The 18,208-nt window shown below is 44.2% G+C and overlaps 1 protein-coding gene across 1 annotated transcript in view; it reads left to right on the top strand.

The window, feature by feature from the left end:
- Positions 1 to 18,208, top strand: part of snapc3 (small nuclear RNA activating complex, polypeptide 3) — a 49,202-nt gene that overhangs the window by 14,738 nt on the left and 16,256 nt on the right. The window contains exons 4-6 of the mRNA XM_070880022.1: positions 2,122 to 2,226; positions 4,795 to 4,944; positions 17,860 to 17,942. Coding sequence (XP_070736123.1) covers positions 2,122 to 2,226; positions 4,795 to 4,944; positions 17,860 to 17,942 — 338 coding nt within the window. The remainder of the gene's footprint in view (positions 1 to 2,121; positions 2,227 to 4,794; positions 4,945 to 17,859; positions 17,943 to 18,208) is intronic.

Here is an 18,208-nt window from a genome sequence, read left to right as displayed (position 1 = left end):
CCTTCATAGTGAGGGGATTTGAGTACAGGGGCAGGGAGGTGTTGCTACAGTTGTACAGGGCCTTGGTGAGGCCACACCTGGAGTATTGTGTACAGTTTTGGTCTCCTAACTTGAGGAAGGACATTCTTGCTATTGAGGGAGTGCAGCGAAGGTTCACCAGACTGATTCCCGGGATGGCGGGACTGACATATCAAGAAAGACTGGATCAACTGGGCTTGTATTCACTGGCGTTCAGAAGAATGAGAGGGGATCTCATAGAAACGTTTAAAATTCTGACGGGTTTAGACAGGTTAGATGCAGGAAGAATGTTCCCAATGTTGGGGAAGTCCAGAACAAGGGGTCACAGTCTAAGAATAAGGGGTAAGCCATTTAGGACTGAGATGAGGAGAAACTTCTTCACCCAGAGAATGGCGAACATGTGGATTTCTCTACCACAGAAAGTTGTTGAGGCCAATTCACTAAATATATTCAAAAAGGAGTTAGATGTAGTCCTTACTACTAGGGGGATCAAGGGGTATGACGAGAAAGCAGGAATGGGGGTACTGAGGTTGCATGTCCAGCCATGAACTCATTGAATGGCGGTGCAGGCTCGAAGGGCCGAATGGCCTACTCCTGCACCTATTTTCTATGTTTCTATGAAGTGGCCCTAGAAATAATGGATGCATTGCTGATCATTTTCCAACAGTCTATCGACTCTGGATCAGTTCCTATGGACTGGAGAGTAGCTAATGTAACACCACTTTTTAAAAAGGGAGGGAGTGAGAAAACCGATAATTAGCCTGAAATCAATAGTGGGGAAAATGTTGGAATCAAGTATTAAAGATGTAATAGCAGCGCATTTGGAAAGCAGTGACAGGATCGGTCCAAATCAGCATGGATTTATGAAAGGGAAATCATGGTTGACAAATCTTCTGGAATTTTTTGAGGATGTAACTAGTCGAGTGGACAAGGGAGAACCAGTGGATGTGGTGTATTTGGACTTTCAAAAGGCTTTTGACAAGGTCCCACACAAAAGATTGGTGTGCAAAATGAAAGCACATGGTTTTGTGGGTAATGTTTGACGTGGATAGAGAACTGGTTGGCAGACAGGCAGGGCTCAGTTCTGGGACCCCAGCTCTTTACAATATACATTAATGATTTAGATGAAGGAATTGAGTGTAATATCTCCAAGTTTGCAGATGGCACTAAACTGGGTGGCGGTGTGAGCTGTGAGGAGGACAGGTTAGGTGAGTGGGCAAATGCATGGCAGATGCAGTACAATGTGGATAAATATGAGGTTATCCACTTTGGGGCAAAAACAGGAAGGCAGAATATTATCTGAATGGCGGCAGATTAGGAAAATGGGAGGTGGAACGAGACCTGGGTGTCATGGTTCATCAGTCATTGAAAGTTGGCATGCAGGTACAGCAGGCAGTGAAGAAGGCAAATGTTATGTTGGCCTTCATAGCTAGGGGATTTGAGTACAGGAGCAGGGAGGTCTTACTGCAGCTGTACAGGTCCTTGGTGAGGCCTCACCTGGAATATTGTGTTCAGTTTTGGTCTCCTAATCTGAGGAAGGACATTCTAGGGAGTGGGAGTGAGGGGCTGAGGGAGTGCAGCAAAGGTTCACCAGACTGATTCCCGGGGTGGCTGGACTGACATGAGGAGAGACTGGATCAACTGGGCCTTTATACACTGGAGTTTAGAAGGATGAGAGGGAATCTCATAGAAACATATAAGATTATGACAAGTTAAATGCAGGAAGAATGTTCCCGATGTTGGGGAAGTCCAGAACCAGGGGACACAGTCTTAGGATAAGGTGTCGGCCATTTAGGACTGAGATGAGGAGTAACTTCTTCACTCAGAGAGTTGTTAACCTGTGGAATTCCCTGCCGCAGAGAGTTGTTGATGCCAGTTCATTGGATATATTCAAGAGGGAGTTAGATATGGCCCTTATGGCTAAGGGGATCAAGGGGTATGGAGAGAAAGCAGGAAAGGGGTACTGAGGGAATGATCAGCCATGATCTTATTGAATGGTGGCGCAGGCTCGAAGGGTCGAATGGCCTACTCCTACCCCTATTTTCTATGTTTTTTTCTTGGAGATTATGTCTTGTGCTTTTGTCTTTATTTTGTGAAATTCAGGAAATGCAAATGGTCGGAAGGAAGCCCAATCATCCAGAAAATTACATTCCAGCAGGAGAGGTGGTCCTAACTGTTAATGTCTACAGCCCTGTTATATTTACTAAGGTGGGTGTGCACTTATATTAGGCTATACATTAAACCAGTGTTGTCCAGTACGTTGGCCACTCGCTGCAGGTGTCTAATTGGGAATCTAGATATGACGAATTGCATTTCTGATTAGTAAATAAAAATGAGTAATAGACACAGGCGCTGGTATGTCATCTCATGACGTATGTATGTGTAATTTAACCTTTTTTGTATGTTAAGACAAATAAAAATGTCTGTTTTGGTCATTGTGAATTGCGTAGAATATACAGCACAGAATCAGGCCATTCTTCCGAACTAGTCTGTGCTGGTGTTTGTATTCCACACCAGTCTCCTCCCATTCCATCTATCTCATCTCAGCCTTTCAGCATATCTTTCTATTCTCTTTTCTGTCATGTACTCGTTCAGTTTCCTTTTGAAAACATCTGAGCTATTTGCCTCAACCACTTCCTGTTCCATGTTCTAGCCACTTTCTAAGTAAATAAATTTCTCCTTATTTCCCTATTGAATTTATTAGTAACTATCTTGTATTTATGGCCCCTAATTTTTTATTCCCCAAAAGTACAGACATTCTCTCCATATCTACCCTGTCCAATCCATTCATAATTTTAAAGACCAGCTTTTCTCTTAGTCTTCTCATTTCTAAAGTTTAAAAAGTCCCAACCTGTTCAATCTTCCCCAATAGCTATAATCTCTCAGTTCTCTTACCTTCCTGGTAAATCTCTTTTTGCACTTTCTCCAGTGCTTCTTTATCATTTTTGTAGTGTGGAGACCAGAACTGTGCACCGTATTCGTAAGTGCGGTCCTACACAAGTTTAACAAAACTGTACTACTTTTCAGTTCTATACTGGTAGAAATGAATCCCAGAGCTTTGTTAGCATTTTTAATTGCTTTGCTGACCTGCGGTGCTGCTTTTAATAATTAACCTGTAATCCTAGATCCCTTTGCTTTGTTAACCCCATTCAGTTTCTTATTTTCTTAAGTGTGGGTGATCCTGTTTTTTCTATTAAAGTGCATCATCTCACATTTTTCTGTTAAAGTTCATTTGCCACTTGCGCAGTCTGCAAATTTTTTAATGTCATTCATATTATTTTGTATTCTTCCCTGGTGTTAGCTGCACCCATCAGTTTGGTATCCCGTGCAAATTTGGATATTGAGTTATTTATTCTTAAATCATGTAAACTATGAATAACAGTGGTCAGAGCACTGATCCCTGTGGAATGCTGTTTTCTATCTTCCGCCAATCTGATTAACTGCCCTTAACCCTACTCTTTGCTTTCTGTTTTTTTTTCACTAATTTTCTAACCTATCGGATATTTATTAATGATTCCACGTGCCCTGACCTTTGCCTTGAGCCTACCCCAGTAGCTCATACCAAAGAGTAAGCCTACAACATATTAGTCATGTATCTTGAAACAATTCCGAAAAGTAAAAAGTGCATTGCCCTGTATTAACATAGCTGTCAATCAGGCATCTGTCCAATGCAGTCTGTCTACTGCAATGGCAACCTAAGTGGGCTCTATATTATGTGCTGCATATGAGCATCACTCTCACCACTGAGCACCTGTTTGGATGCAGGGGAGATCCAGTGGGCTCCAATGAAAGTCAGTAGTATGGCAATAAAAAAAAAAGTGTGGTGCTCCTAAGTTGCTGAAACAGTACTCTAGTATTGACATAAAAACACTCGCTTTGTATTTTAATACCTTTGCAGCTCAGCCCGATGCTGAAAGCCGACTCGGTAATAACCAAAAGTTTGAATAAAACAGCAAACTATGTGCTTTGCTTCCTTGGTTACTGAATGGTAGTAAATGTTGAAGTAAATATGCACATGTGAAGAACCTGTATTTCAAGTCTATATAAGATGTTTTCTACTAAAATTAAGTGTATGTGACTAAAATGGTGGTATCGTAGACACACCAGTGGCTTGTCAGCAACTTCTATTGGACAGAACTGCGTTAAATCCTTTATATCTTATGTGGAATAAGTTGCACAAAACACAATTATTTCTACGGCTTGCTTCATTCCTAGAGATTAAAACAAAAACCTGCATTTAGTGATTAAGTATGTTTTTAAAAAGTCACGTTTAACATGTTAATTGCTAATAGACTGTAATTTTGAGATGAAGCACTTTATAAAAAAAAAATCAGCAAGCTATTTGACATGACATGTGTCATTAGTGCTGTACAGGATCCTGTTTGCGTTTTGACATCCAAGCCAACGCTTCTAGCAGTGGTTGCTGTCTAACCATTTGGAGTGGGAAGAAACCATAGCTGACTTTCTCTTGTTGAATGCTGGGGCTAATTGTTATGCCCTACTGTCACTGTGGCTGAAATTAGCTTATTTGGGGATCGAACCTAGAGCTTTCCTCAACTCCGTAGCTCAGCGACTCACTGTATAAACTCGCTGTCAGTGGGGGGACAAGCTCTGAAACACATTACTTTAATAAGAGTTTTACCAGGTGTTTCCGTTCCATTTTGCTGATAGGATTTACAAGTCCATTTGTTGCTGTCTTTGTTTAGTGAAATAATGATGTTTGTGTGTTCAAAGATATTGTAACTCCACTGAAACATTTGATTTATTTGCTGACAGCACAAGGAGAACAAGCCCTATCTCACCATGCTTGTGCTGGGTAGTCAGAAACTGACTGAGCTAAGGGATGCCATCTCGTGCGTCAGTGACCTTCAGATTGGCGGAGAATTCAGCAACACTCCAGACCTAGCTCCAGAACATATTAGCAAGGTATACGCTTCTGTTCCTTTGCAATCCATTAGACTCCGCTGAAGGATGGGTCTTTGACGGATGGAGATAGCTAGAGTTAAATATGATCATTTTTCAAACAAAGTAGCTTTGCAAATTCTGTTGCAGGTATTTCTCAAAAGTTTCTGGGTACCTTGGAGAGAGTATTTCCTATGTCTGAGGAGGCTATACAACACTTTGGCAGAGGGAATAACAGTTTTGATAATCTCAGTGGCAAAGGAGGGTGTATTTCTTGAATCTACTAGAGCACAGTGTTGATTGACCTCTTGCTCCTCATCACAAGACAATTACTGTTGTCCAGCAACTCTGGCTGCTCAGTACTTATGAACATAACAAGAGGTGAGGCTTTTCTCCCTGTAGCTGATGAAATGAACCATTGCACTGAATTTCCACAGGAGGTTACAAGCGACACAGTTGGCTCATTAATATATCAACAGCTGTGTTTGAACAGTGAAGCAGCACACTCAGTTTATCTCTGTGCCATGTAGTGATTATTGTCATGTTCTTATGTATAGCCTTTTATAGAGCTTTACCCACCTGTTATACTGCTGCAGTGTGTACTGATTTACCAGTCGTAACATTTGATCCATATAGTTGTACTGACAAGTTAATATTGACAGGGCTCAGTACATTGATACAGGTTGAACCTTGAACATAGAAAATAGGTGCAGGAGTAGGCCATTCGGCCCTTCGAGCCTGCACCGCCATTCAATGAGTTCATGGCTGACATAACCTCCCTTCGTCCAGAACCACCCTTCTTCCAGAACCATTCCCGGCCATCGGGTGGCGGATGCGCAGAACTCCGACATGAACAAATTGAAGTCTTGAAGTCCTTCCTCGCTGCCGACTCCCACAATCGGTGGCCTTGCCCCGCAATCCATCCACCCTTTCCCCCCCCCCCCCCCCATGATCTTTCTGCCGCATTCCCAAGCCAGCCAGCCCCGATATCCCCTTGCTCAGTACCTGTACCGTCCAATTTAACGTGACCACCCCTCGTCCGGAAAAATCCCTTATCCAGGACAGGCCAGGTCCCAAGGTTCTGGATAAGGGAGGTTCAACCTGTACATAACAACTAAAAGCATTATACTCTTTGTACAAATGTAACCTGTTGGTAAATAAATGTGCATCAATTTAACACCGTATGCTTAACAGTTAACATGCTGTGGTAGCTTATATTGTGGTAGTATATCATAGGCGGTCCCTCGAACGAGGATGACTTGCTTCCACACCAAAAGGGATGAGTTTGCAGATGTTTCAATGAAGGACCCGATATTCCAGTCCTGAACTCCAGGGGTGGAAGATGCCTGTGTGTGGATTTTTTTAAGGTATGGTGACCGTTGCACATCAGCTACCACCCCGGCTTGACAGAGCTAGGCCTTTATCCAGTGGCAAGGATTAACCAGGATGACTGGAGACCTGCTCTGCTGCACGAACCTTGTGCGCACGCATCGCAGTGTGGGCTGGCCCGGGTTGTCCCTAGGTTCTCGGCCCTGTACCCCCATTTGCCGCACCTCCGCCACGAGATCTCGTCGCTCCTCCACCATGCTCTCTCTTTGCTCCTCCACCATGCTCTCTCTCACCGCTCCCCCGCCACAAAACATTCGCCGCACCTCCGCCACAATTTCTCACCGAACCTTAGCCACGATCTCTCAACGCTCCTCCATCCCGATCATCTGCCACATTTCTGCCTCGATCTCTCGCTGCTTCTCCACCTCAATCATCCGCCGCAGCTCCACTATGATCTCTCGCTGCTCATCTGCCCCGACCTTCCCACTCCTCTGCTGTATCTGCACCCTGCTGATGTTCTTGCCCACACTCTAAATGGTGACCTGGGCCTTGATGACGTCACCCAGTCGCCCACCTCGAAGTCGTCGCACACTTGGAACGACTTGCGCTGGAAGTATGCTTATGATGTTGAAGGGATCGCGCTCCAGCTCTTTTATCCTCCCAACCTGTGGTGGTGTCCTCTCGCAGGTCGGGATAGTATAGGAGGTCCAATGAAAGCACAACATAGCTGCATTAATCATCAATTGATAAAGGCAATATGTAATCTTGGCTGTAGCGGGATGACACTTGGTCTCAGTGCCCAAGGCTAGGGAAGGGAATATCTGCTAAGGTTCCCATCCCTGATTATTTAATGATCCATACCACAGAGATGTCAGTGGACATCAGGGGAGAACAAGTCAGGATCAGGTGTGATGCCATTTGTGATGGAATTGCTTGTCGACGTTTATTATCTAAGCTCGTGCTTGAAGAATGGTCACTTGGGGGATGCTGCTCATACCAGAGACTCAATCAGAAACCTTCTGGAATGAAGACTGGAAGAAATAAAATGCATGTTTCCAGGCTATATTTTAAGCACAGTCTAATTGAATGAAGCTAATATTACAATCCTCTTTTACAAACCAATTAAATGCTATGTGAATTGAAAAACCCCAGCTGTCAATTATAAATATAGCCGTTAATGTGAATAGAAATACAAGTATAGCTGTACAAATGAAGGTACAACACGAACGCTGGCATCTGTTTCTAGACTGCAATAAATACGTTGTATTCAGAGCTTGAGAGGCCAATTAATAAAGTCCTGAAGTACATAGCTGCCAGACTGGACCTGCGACAGGTTATGAGAACACCAACCCAAGAAAAAAAACCTACTTGATCTCGTCCTCACCAATCTACCTGTCGCAGATGCAACTGTCCATAACAGCTTTGGTAGCAGTGACCACCGCACAGTCACTGTGGAGACAAAGTCCCGTCTTCACACTGAGGACACCCTCCATTGTGTTGTGTGGCAATACCACTGTGTTAAATGGGATAGATTCAGCTCAAATCTGGGCATCCATGAAGCTCTGTGGGCCATCAGCAGCAGCAGAATTGTATTTCACCACAATATGTAACCTCATGGCCCAGCATATCCCTCACTCTACCGTTACCATTAACCCAGGCAACCAATCCCGGTTCAATGAAGAGTGTAGAAGAGCATGGCAGGAGCAGTACTAGGCGTACCTAAAATGAGGTGCCAACCTGGGGAAGCTGCAACATAGGACTACATGCATGCTAAAAAACAGAAGCAGCATGCTTATAGACGGGGCTAAACAATCCTACAAACAACGGATCAGATCAAAGCTTTGCAGTCCTGCCACATCCAGTTGTGAATGGTGGTGGACAATTAAGCAACTAACAGGAGGAGGAGTCTCCATAAATATACCCATCAATGATGGAGGAGCCTAGTACGTGAGTGCAACAGACAAGGCAACCATATTCAGCCAGAAGTGCCGAGCAGATAATCCATATTAGCCTCCTCCTGAGATTCCCACTATCATAGAAGCCAGTCTTCAGCCAATTCGATTCACTCCACGTCTTGACAAGAAACGGCTGAGCGGACTGGATACAGTAATGGCAATGGCCCCCGACAACATCCTGGCTGTCATGCTGAAGACTTGTGCTCCAGAACTATCTACACCTCTAGCCAAGCTGTTCCAGTACAGCTACAACACTGGCATCTATCGGACAATGTGGAAAACCAGTATGTCCTGTCCACAAAAAAACAGGACAAATCCAATCCAGCCAATTACCGCCACATCAGTCTACTCTCAATCATCAGCAAAATGATGGAAGCGACACTTGCTCACCACTGCCTCGTTTGGATTCTGCTAGGACCACTCGGCTCCAGATCTCATTACAGCCTTGGTCCAAACATGGACAAAAGAGCTGAATTCCAGAGGTGAGGTGAGAGTGACTGCCTTTGACATCAAGGAGCCCTAGTAAAACTCAGGTCAATGAGAATCGGGGGGGGGAAACTCTCCTGGCTGGAGCACAAAGGAAGATGGTTGTGGTGGTTGGAGGTCAATCATCCCCAGGACATCACTGCAGGAGTTCCTCAGAGCAGTGTCCTAGGCCCAGCCATCTTCAGCTGTTTCATCAGTGATCTTCCCTCCATAAGGTCAGAAGGGGGATGTTCGCTGATGATTGCACAGTGTTCAGTTCCATCCGCAACTCTTCAGATAATGAAACAGTCCATGTCTGCATGCAGCAAGACCTGGACGACATTCAGGCTTGGACTGATAAGTGGCAAGTGACAGTTGCACCAGAAAAGATATCAGGAAAGCAAAGAGAGGGCATGAAAGAATGTTGGCAAGTAAAATCAGGGAAAATCCAAAGATTTCTTATGAATACATTAAGAGCAAGAGGATAACTAGAGAAAGAATGGGGCCTATTAGAGACCACAAAGGAAATTTGTGTGTAGAGGCAGAAGATGTGGGTATGATTCTTAATGAATACTTTGCATCTGTTTTCACAAAATAGAGGGACGATGCAGACTTTGCAATGAGGGAGGAGGAGCGTGAAATATTAGACAAAATAACCATATTGAAAGAGGAAGTATTAAGAGGTTTAGCAGCTTTGAAAGTGGATAAATCCCCAGGCACAGATGAAATGTATCCCAGGCTGTTGAGTAGCAGAATCTCTCTGACCATCATTTTTCAGTCCTCCCTGGATACAGGTGTGGTGCCAGAGGATTGCTAATCTACCTTTAAAAAAGGGAGAAAGGGATAGACTGAGTAATTACAGGCCAGTCAGCCTAACCTCCATGGTGGGAAAATTATTGGAAAAAATCCTGAGGGACAGGATAAATCTTCATTTGGAAAGACGTGGATTAATTAGGAACAGTCAGCATGGATTTCTGAAAGGAGGGTCGTGTCTGACTAACTTGATTGAATTTTTCGAGGAGGTAACCAGGAGGTTCGATGAGGGCAGTGCATATAATGTTGTGTATATGGATATTTTAGCAAAGCTTTTGATAAGGTCTCACATGGCAGACTAATCACAAAAGTAATAGCCCATGGGATCCAGGGCAAAGTGGCAAGTTGAATCCAAAATTGGCTCAAAGGCAGGAAGCAAAGGGTAAAGGTTGATGGGTGTTTTTGTGACTGGAAGGCTGTATCCAGTGAGGTTCCCCAGGGCTCAGTATTAGGTCCCTTGCTTTTTGTGGTACATATCAATGACTTGGACTTGAATGTTGGGGGGAAGATTTAAGAAGTTTGCAGATGACACTAAAATAGGCTGTGTGCTTGATAATAAAGACTGCAAGAAGATATCAATGTACTGGTCAGGTGGGCAGAACAGTGGCAAATGGAATTCAATCCGGATAAGTGTGAGGTAATGCATTTGGGGAGGTCTAACAAGGCAAGGGAAGACACATTAAATGATACTGAAAAGTGTAGAGAACAAAGGGTCTTTGAAGTGCAGGTTCACAGATCCCTAAAGGTAGCAGACCAGGTTGATAAGATGGTTAAGAAGGCATATGGAATACTTGCCTTTATTAGCCGAGGCATGGATTACAAGAGCCAAGGAGGTTGTGCTTGAACTGTATAAAACACTGGTTAGGCTGCAGCTGGAGTACTGTGTGCAGTTCTGGTCACCACATTACAGGAACGATGTGATTGCACTGGAAAGGTGCAGAGGAGATTTATAAGAATGTTGCCTGGACTGGAGAATTTTGGCTATGAGGAAAGATTGGAGATGCTCGGTCTGCTTTCTTTGGAACAGAGGAGGCTGAGGGAAGACCTGATTGAGGTGTATAACATTGTGAGGGGCCTGGATAGAGTGGATAGGAAGGACCTGTTTCCCTTGGCAGAGGGGTCAACAACCAGGGGGCATAGATTTAAAGTAATTGGTGAGAGGTTTAGAGGAGGTCTGAGGGGAAATCTCTTCACCCAGAGTGTGGTTGGTGTCGGACTCACTGCCTGAAAGGGTGATAGAGGCAGGAACCCTCACCACATTTAAAAGATACTTGGATGTGCACTTAAAGTGCTGTAACCTACAGGGCTACGGACCAAGAGCTGGAAAGTGAGATTAGGCTGGATAGCTCTTGGTCGGCCAGCACGGACACAATGGGCCGCAATGGCCTCCTTCCGTGCTATAGATTTCTATGATTCTATTCTAAAGAGGGAGGTGGGTAATATTGCAGTCGTGGAAGTAATCATTCTTGGTGATGGATAGGGTTTGGAGTTTGGGACCTAGCTATGGATCAAAAAGGGTACTGAAGGTTTGCAATGTCTGGCTCAGCCTGTGCTAAAATCTAGCGATGTGAATGAAGTTGGGGCAGGGGTGTAGAGTTATGGTAACTTTGGTCTTCACAGTGTTGAGCTGAAGAAATTCTGGCCAATGTTCCCCCTAATTTTTTTGAGGTTCACGTCCCCTCCTCGCATTGGAAAAACATGCTGTGCGGGACCAACAGACAGTGTCCGCACAGCTTAGAGAGAACATTGGTTCTGGCTCATACATAACTTGATGTAAGGCCTAATAGTGTAAAGGTGTTCTGAGCTGGTAGTGGAGAGATTGAGTTGGGTGTTGTCAGCGTACATAAGAAGTGATTGATTGTGTTTAACAACACAGAGGTTGAAGAGGAATTGCTCCATGGTCACATTCACAAAAGGCGTCACCAGTGACTTGTATTAGAATGGTGTCAGTGTCGTGGCAGAGTAGACCAAGATAATTGTGGAAGAAGAGCACAGAGCTGCATGGTTAAAGGATATTGGGGAGGAAATTAAGGAATTTTTTGTTTGTTTAAACTGTAGATTATTTTGGCTCTTGCATTTCAGATCACTGTCATGGGTACATTGCCAAATCTTAGGCCCCAAGTTTCCACATGATTTGTTCCTGATTTTTAGGAGCAACTGGTGGAGAACGGAGTATCTTAGAAATCGGAATTCTCCACATTTAAGTTTTCTGCAGTTCTAGTCAGGTCGAACAGTTTCACTTTTGAACAGAATTTATTTTTCAAAAGGGGGCGTGTCCGGCCACTGACGCCTGATTTGAAAGTTTCCACAGTGAAAACGTACTCCAAACTAACTTAGAATGGAGCAAGTGAAGATTTTTGTAGGTTTGAAAAAACCTTGTCTACACATTAAAAAATCAGGCGCAGGTTACAAATTAGGCGTCGGGGAGGGGAGGGAAGGGAAGTCATTACATTCTACAATAAATCCTTAGTTATACTTATACAAATATTATACAAAAAGATCCAACCTGAATAAAAATTTATAAGCAAAGAAAAGATTAAATAAACCATGTTCCTACCTGTGTGAAAGCCAGCGGTGTGCAGTCGGGACCGACCGATGGCAGGGGGAGGCAGGGAGAAGGCTGTAGGAAGCCTCATTACTTGAGGCAGCCGTTCCCGACAGCAGGGGGGGGAGGCAGGGAGAAGGCTGCAGGAAGCCTCATTACTTGAGGCAGCCGTTTGCCGTCGGGACCGACCGACGGCTGGTGGGGGGGGGGGAAAGGGAGGGAGGGGATGGAGAAGGCTGCAGGAAGCCTCATTACTTGAGGCAGCCGTTCCCGACGGCAGGGGGGGGGGGGGGAGAGGCGGGGAGAAGGCTGCAGGAAGCCTCATTACTTGAGGCAGCCGTTCCCGACGGCAGGGGGGGGAGGCAGGGAGAAGGCTGCAGGAAGCCTCATTACTTGAGGCAGCCGTTCCCGACGGCAGTGGGGGGGGGGGAGGCAGGGAGAAGGCTGCAGGAAGCCTCATTACTTGAGGCAGCCGTTCCCGACAGCAGGGGGGGGAGGCAGGGAGAAGGCTGCAGGAAGCCTCATTACTTGAGGCAGCCGTTTGCCGTCGGGCCCGACGGACGGACGGCAGGGGGAGAAAGCTGCAAGAAGCCTCAGTGCTGATCATGGAAGGGCAATGTGGTTTTATTAAAAAATTTTAAAAATTGAACAGCTGCAAAGAATTTGAATAGTCTCAAACAAGTGCATGTATCCCGTTTATCACAGTCTATCTTTAATTACAGAATGCATTCCCTCACACACAGAAATATCAAGAAAATTAAAATACAAGCCTTTGCAAGGGTTCAATAAATACATTTTCACTTTTTCTGTAGCACTTTTTAAAATGGCTGAGTGCCAATGTTTCCTTCAGACTGCGCTTGCGTGAACGCTCCAACACGCACGTGCAGGGTTGCCGGCACGAAAAAAACTCATTTAAATTGTACCCGCCCCCTCCTACTTACAAAATCAGCGCGAGTGGTAGGCTCCGCCCCCTAGGCGCCACGACAAGCAGACATCGAGGTGCAAAGCGCTCGAGAATAGCACGTTTTTTTTTTTCAGGCGCCGTTTTCGGCGCGAAAAACGGGCACCCAGCTCGGAGGGGCACCTGTTTTGCCGCGTGTGGAAACTTGGGGCCTTAATGTTTGCACTTGCCTTGAAGTCTAAGAAAATTATCAGTAAAGTGTGCAGGTTAAAGAAAAGCAAACCCTGTTTGGTAATTGTTCATAGGCCTTATACCCTGATAAGGCTCTTCTCCACTCGAGCAGATAGACTGTTGCTCAAAATGATAAAGTAACAGATTGCAACTCTAAGGACGAATCTAATCTATTATACTTGGTAACTGCCAACCTGAGAGGATTATTTTAATTGCTGCTTTAACCCATGGGGTTTGTTCTGCTGCCCTTCCTTGAGAGAGTTTCCAGCTCAATTTCCTAGCAAGAATTAACAGGAGACTTTTTCTTGAGGTTCTCCAATCTCCTGATTCAAACAGAACCTTGCTTTTAATGAGTAGACGGTCTCATTGTGTGTTTTGAGTAACTAGTCTCTCAAAATGAAAAAGGAGATATCCGTCAAATGCAAACTGTACCAAATTGTGTGTCACAAATCACTCTAGTATGTTTCAAGGAGACTTGTAACACACTCTGCGCATGTTTTTGATACTAGCTGGCCGCTAAACTATTGTAAAGTTGTAAAGTGACAGCTATCAAAACAACATTAGACAAAAAGACCTACTTTTGGTAACACAGGCCTAAGAACTGTGGTGGCCTCATGTTTTCAAGTGAGATTTATATATCCTTTAGTTTCCAGTGTTTAAAAATTGTATTGGATTCGGAGCTGAACTGACTGCTTTACTCTCCAAGCTTAAGTTGGGAACACACCAGCACATTTGTTATCCCTTTCTGATTAATGGATTAATGTACTGAAGTGTTGTGCGTTATTCTGTTAACACATAAGAACATAAGAAATAGGAGCAGGAGTAGGCCATACGGTCCCTCGAGCTTGCTCTGCTATTCAATAAGATCATGGCTGACCCGATCATGGACTCGGATCCACTTCCCTGCCCAATCTCCATAACCCCTTATTCCCTTATCGTTTATTTTTGTCTTAAATTTATTCACTGTCCCAGCTTCCACAGCTCTTTGAGGCAGTGAATTCCACAGATCCACAACCCGGAGAAGAAATTTCTCCTCATCTCAGTTTTAAATGGGCGGTCCCTTATTCTAAGATTATGCCCTCTAGTTCTAGTCTCCCTTATCAGTGGAGACATCCTCTACATCCACCTTGTCAAGCCCCCTCATAATCTTATACGTTTTGATAAGATCACCTCTCATTCTTCTGAATTCCAATGAGTGGAGGCCCAACCTACTCAACCTTTCCTCAAGTCAACCCCCCCTCATCTCCGGAATCAACCATGTGAACCTTCTCTGAACTGCCTCCAAAGCAAGTATATCCTTTCGTAAATATGGAAACCAAAACTGCACGCAGTATTCCAGGTGTGGCCTCACCAATACCCTGTATAGCTGTAGCAAGTCTTCCGTGTTTTTATACTCCATCCCCTTTGCAATAAAGGCCATGATTCCATTGGCCTTCCTGATCACTTGCTGTACCTGCATACTAACCTTTTGTGCTTCATGCACAAGTACCCCCAGGTCCCACTGTACTGCAGCACTTTGCAATCTTTCTCCATTTAAATAATAAATTGCTCTTTGATTATTTTTTTCTGCCAAAGTGTATGACCTCACATTTTCCAACATTATACTCCATCTGCCAAATTCTTGACCACTCACTTAGCCTGTCTTTATCCTTTTGCATATTTTTTGTGTTCTTCTCAAACATTGCTTTTCCTCTCACCTTTGTATCACCAGCAAACTTGGCTACGTTACACTCAGTCCCTTCTTTCAAGTCATTAATATCGATTGTAAATAGTTGGGGTCCCAGCACTGATCCCTGCGGCACCCCACTGGTTACTGATTGCCAACCCGAGAATGAACCATTTATCCGACTCTCTGTTTTCTGTTCATTCACCAATCCTCTATCTATGCTAATATATTACCCCCAACCCTGTGAGCTTTTATCTTGTGCAGTAACCTTTTATGTGGCACCTAGTCAAATGCTATGTGGAAGTCCAAATGCACCACATCCACTCATTCCCCTTTATCCATCCTGTTTGTTACATCCTCAAAGAATTCCAGCAAATTTGTCAAACATGACGTCCCCTTCATAAATCCAGAAGAATAGACCAGAAGGTCCCATATTTGATTGATGGCTTGTGCTGAGTTACATATTTTCAGTCAGGGCAACAATTGAGAGCTTACCAACAATAGTTCTCCATGCCCTGGGAATCAGGGAGGGGGAAAAATCAGCCAGGATTAATCGCTCCTGTGAATTAAATCTGGGCAATGACTCCTACTGGAAAATGCACATGTGAGCATCTAGTGAGGTTAGGATCGGAATCTGTACAGATAGCATTGTGATGCTCTCCACAGTTGAATGTTTGATGCTCACTGTCCAGACATGTAAATGAAGAATGGGCACTCTGCTCCTCCAGTGGTTCTGTGGGTAATGATACCCCTATTTTATTACTAATCCCTGTAGACCAGAGATTCCAAGATTGACCCTTAGTCTGTTCTACGGTTCATCTTCTGAATCTGTGCAGAGTAACCGCTCCTGATGGCTATCTGGAAAGTTTATTTCTCTTTGGTGACCGTAGGATAATTTATGGAAGCCACAATCAAATAGCCTATTGGACTAGACAGACTTGCTGTCTGTTCAGTCAGGAAGAATGGTCACTTGGGAAAGATAGCACCAAGCAGCCAGTAGTTGTGAGACTAAAATCTAGGAAGACTAAATGGCCTTAGGATTGGCACCCCATTTACCACCTTAAACATTCACTCCATCACCGGCAGACCAGTCTGCAGAGTGTGCAGCTTACAAGAGGCACTGAAACATGCTGTCGGCCACTGGGAAAGTCATCGCTAGAATTCTCCTCAGTCGTCTTCTCCCTGTGGCTGAAGAGTTTCTCCCAGAGTCGCAATGCGGATTCCGTCCACTAATGGGTACAATGGACATAATCTTCACCGCACGCCAACTAAAAGAGAAATGCAGGGAACAGCACCAACTCTTGGACGTGGCCTTCTTTGATCTCACAAAGGCCTTTGACACTGTCAACCGCAAGGGACTATGGAGCGTCCTCCTCTGTTTCGGCTGCCCCCCAAAAGTTTGTCACCATCCTCTGCCTGCGCCACGATGGCATGCAAGCCGTGATCCTGACCAACGGATCCACCACAGACCCAATCTACGTCCGGACTCTGGTCAAGCAGGGCTGTGTCAACATGCCAACGCTCTTCTCAATCTTCCTTGCTGCAATGTCATCTTACTGTCATCGAACTACAGTAGGCGGACGACGCTTGTGTCTGCGCACATTCAGAGGCCGAACTCCAAGCCATCATCAAAATCTTCACCGAAGCGTACGAAAGCATGGGCCTTACACTAAACATCCGTAAGGCAAAGGTCTTGCACCAGCCTGACCCCACCACACAGCACTGCCCCCCCCCCCCCCCCCCGGTCATCAAAATCCATGGCGTGGTCTTGGACAACGTGGGCCATTTTCCATACCTCGGGAGTCTACTATCAGCAAGGGCAGACATCGGTCACCTGAGGAAGAGAGAGTTTGAAGACCAGGACCACCAGTCACCTGAGAACTCTCTGCCTATGATGATGATGCACTGAAACAACTTGCCAAGGATTGTTCTACAGCACATCCCAAACCCATGACCTCTAATAACTAGAAGGACAAAGACAGCAGGCACATGGGAACACCACCATCTCCAAATTCCCTTCCAAGTCGCACACCATCCTGACTTGGACTTTGATTGTTGGGTCAAAATCCTAAAAGCACTGGGACTACCTTCACCTCACGGACTGCAGCAGCTCAAGAAGGTGGCTCACCACCACCACCTTGAGGGCAATTAGGAATGGGCAGTAAATGCTAACCTTGCCAGCAATGCCTATATACCATGAATTTTTTTAAAGGGGGAAAGGAATGGCCAACTGGGCAGGATCCAAGGGCTTGACAGCAAGAGTTGGGTAACGTAGAACTAAGCCATCAAGGGTTAATAACTTCAGGAGAGGGAAAAATTGGGTATGTAATATAATACAAATGTATTAACAGCTCAGTAAAGTGACACACAATGCTCGAAGTGAAGGAGATTTCCCAGCTTGATGCTTGATAGCTACAAAGATTACATATCCATTAATGTTTTTTTTCCAAAAGATTTTATGAAGTCCTTAATGCTACAAATAACATGCACATGACATTTTAGTTGCTAAACTGCTGTTGGGGGAAGTGGTGATGCAAAGAATTCTAACAGTTGCATGTAAAAGTTATGAATGTGGGTTTTTCCAATTAACCTTTTCACTGAGCCTAATTTCTGTAGGCTTCAACCTGAAATGTTAACCCATCTATCCCTTCAGATATTAGTCACCTTTAAACTGCTGTGCATTTCAAGCAATTTCTGTTTTTATTGATTTCCAGCACCAAGCTTTCTTTAAGTCCCCAACTCCTAACTGTACTCTGAGTGACATCAGGCTCTTCTGTTTGATCCACTTGTTAAAATGTTAACACCTACCAAACATTGTGAATTAAATATGTAAAACCAGATGCAGCACAAACAAGAGTTTTAGCAAAATTATAACATTTATAATTAAAGAAATTAATGAAATATTAGGAACTGCTGCATTTTTGAACCTGCTGAAGTGATTAATGCCTGTTGTTTCAGCTAATTTGATTGCTTTTTATATTACGAATTTATACACACTGAATAAAAATTATAATCTTTTGCCTTTTTTTAATAGGATTTGTACAAGTCGGCCTATTTCTTCTTTGAAGAAACCTTCTATAATGACTTGAGATATTCTGAGTGCAGAGATTTGAGCAGGTACACTGGCCCTCTTAAAATAGCACAATGGAACATTCATGTAACTTCCTTTCCCACCCTGTTAGCTGAGGGTATCAAATGCACTAGTTGTAACGGTGTAGAACTACTTGTGCAGCTGTGGATATGCAATCAAATCAAGTAGTTTCCAGCAAGTTTGAGATTACTTTGGGCTAAATCCTAAATGTTACATAGTTGTTGAAGAAAATGTTTTCATACAAATCATAACTGGAGATTCCAGGTAAAAAGTGTTGAAATACACTATGGCA

This window comes from Pristiophorus japonicus, chromosome 1, assembly GCF_044704955.1.
Source record: "Pristiophorus japonicus isolate sPriJap1 chromosome 1, sPriJap1.hap1, whole genome shotgun sequence".
Classification (NCBI taxonomy): Eukaryota; Metazoa; Chordata; class Chondrichthyes; family Pristiophoridae; genus Pristiophorus; species Pristiophorus japonicus.
Note: the sequence above shows the minus strand (reverse complement) of the source record. Positions and strands in the feature narration are given on the sequence as shown.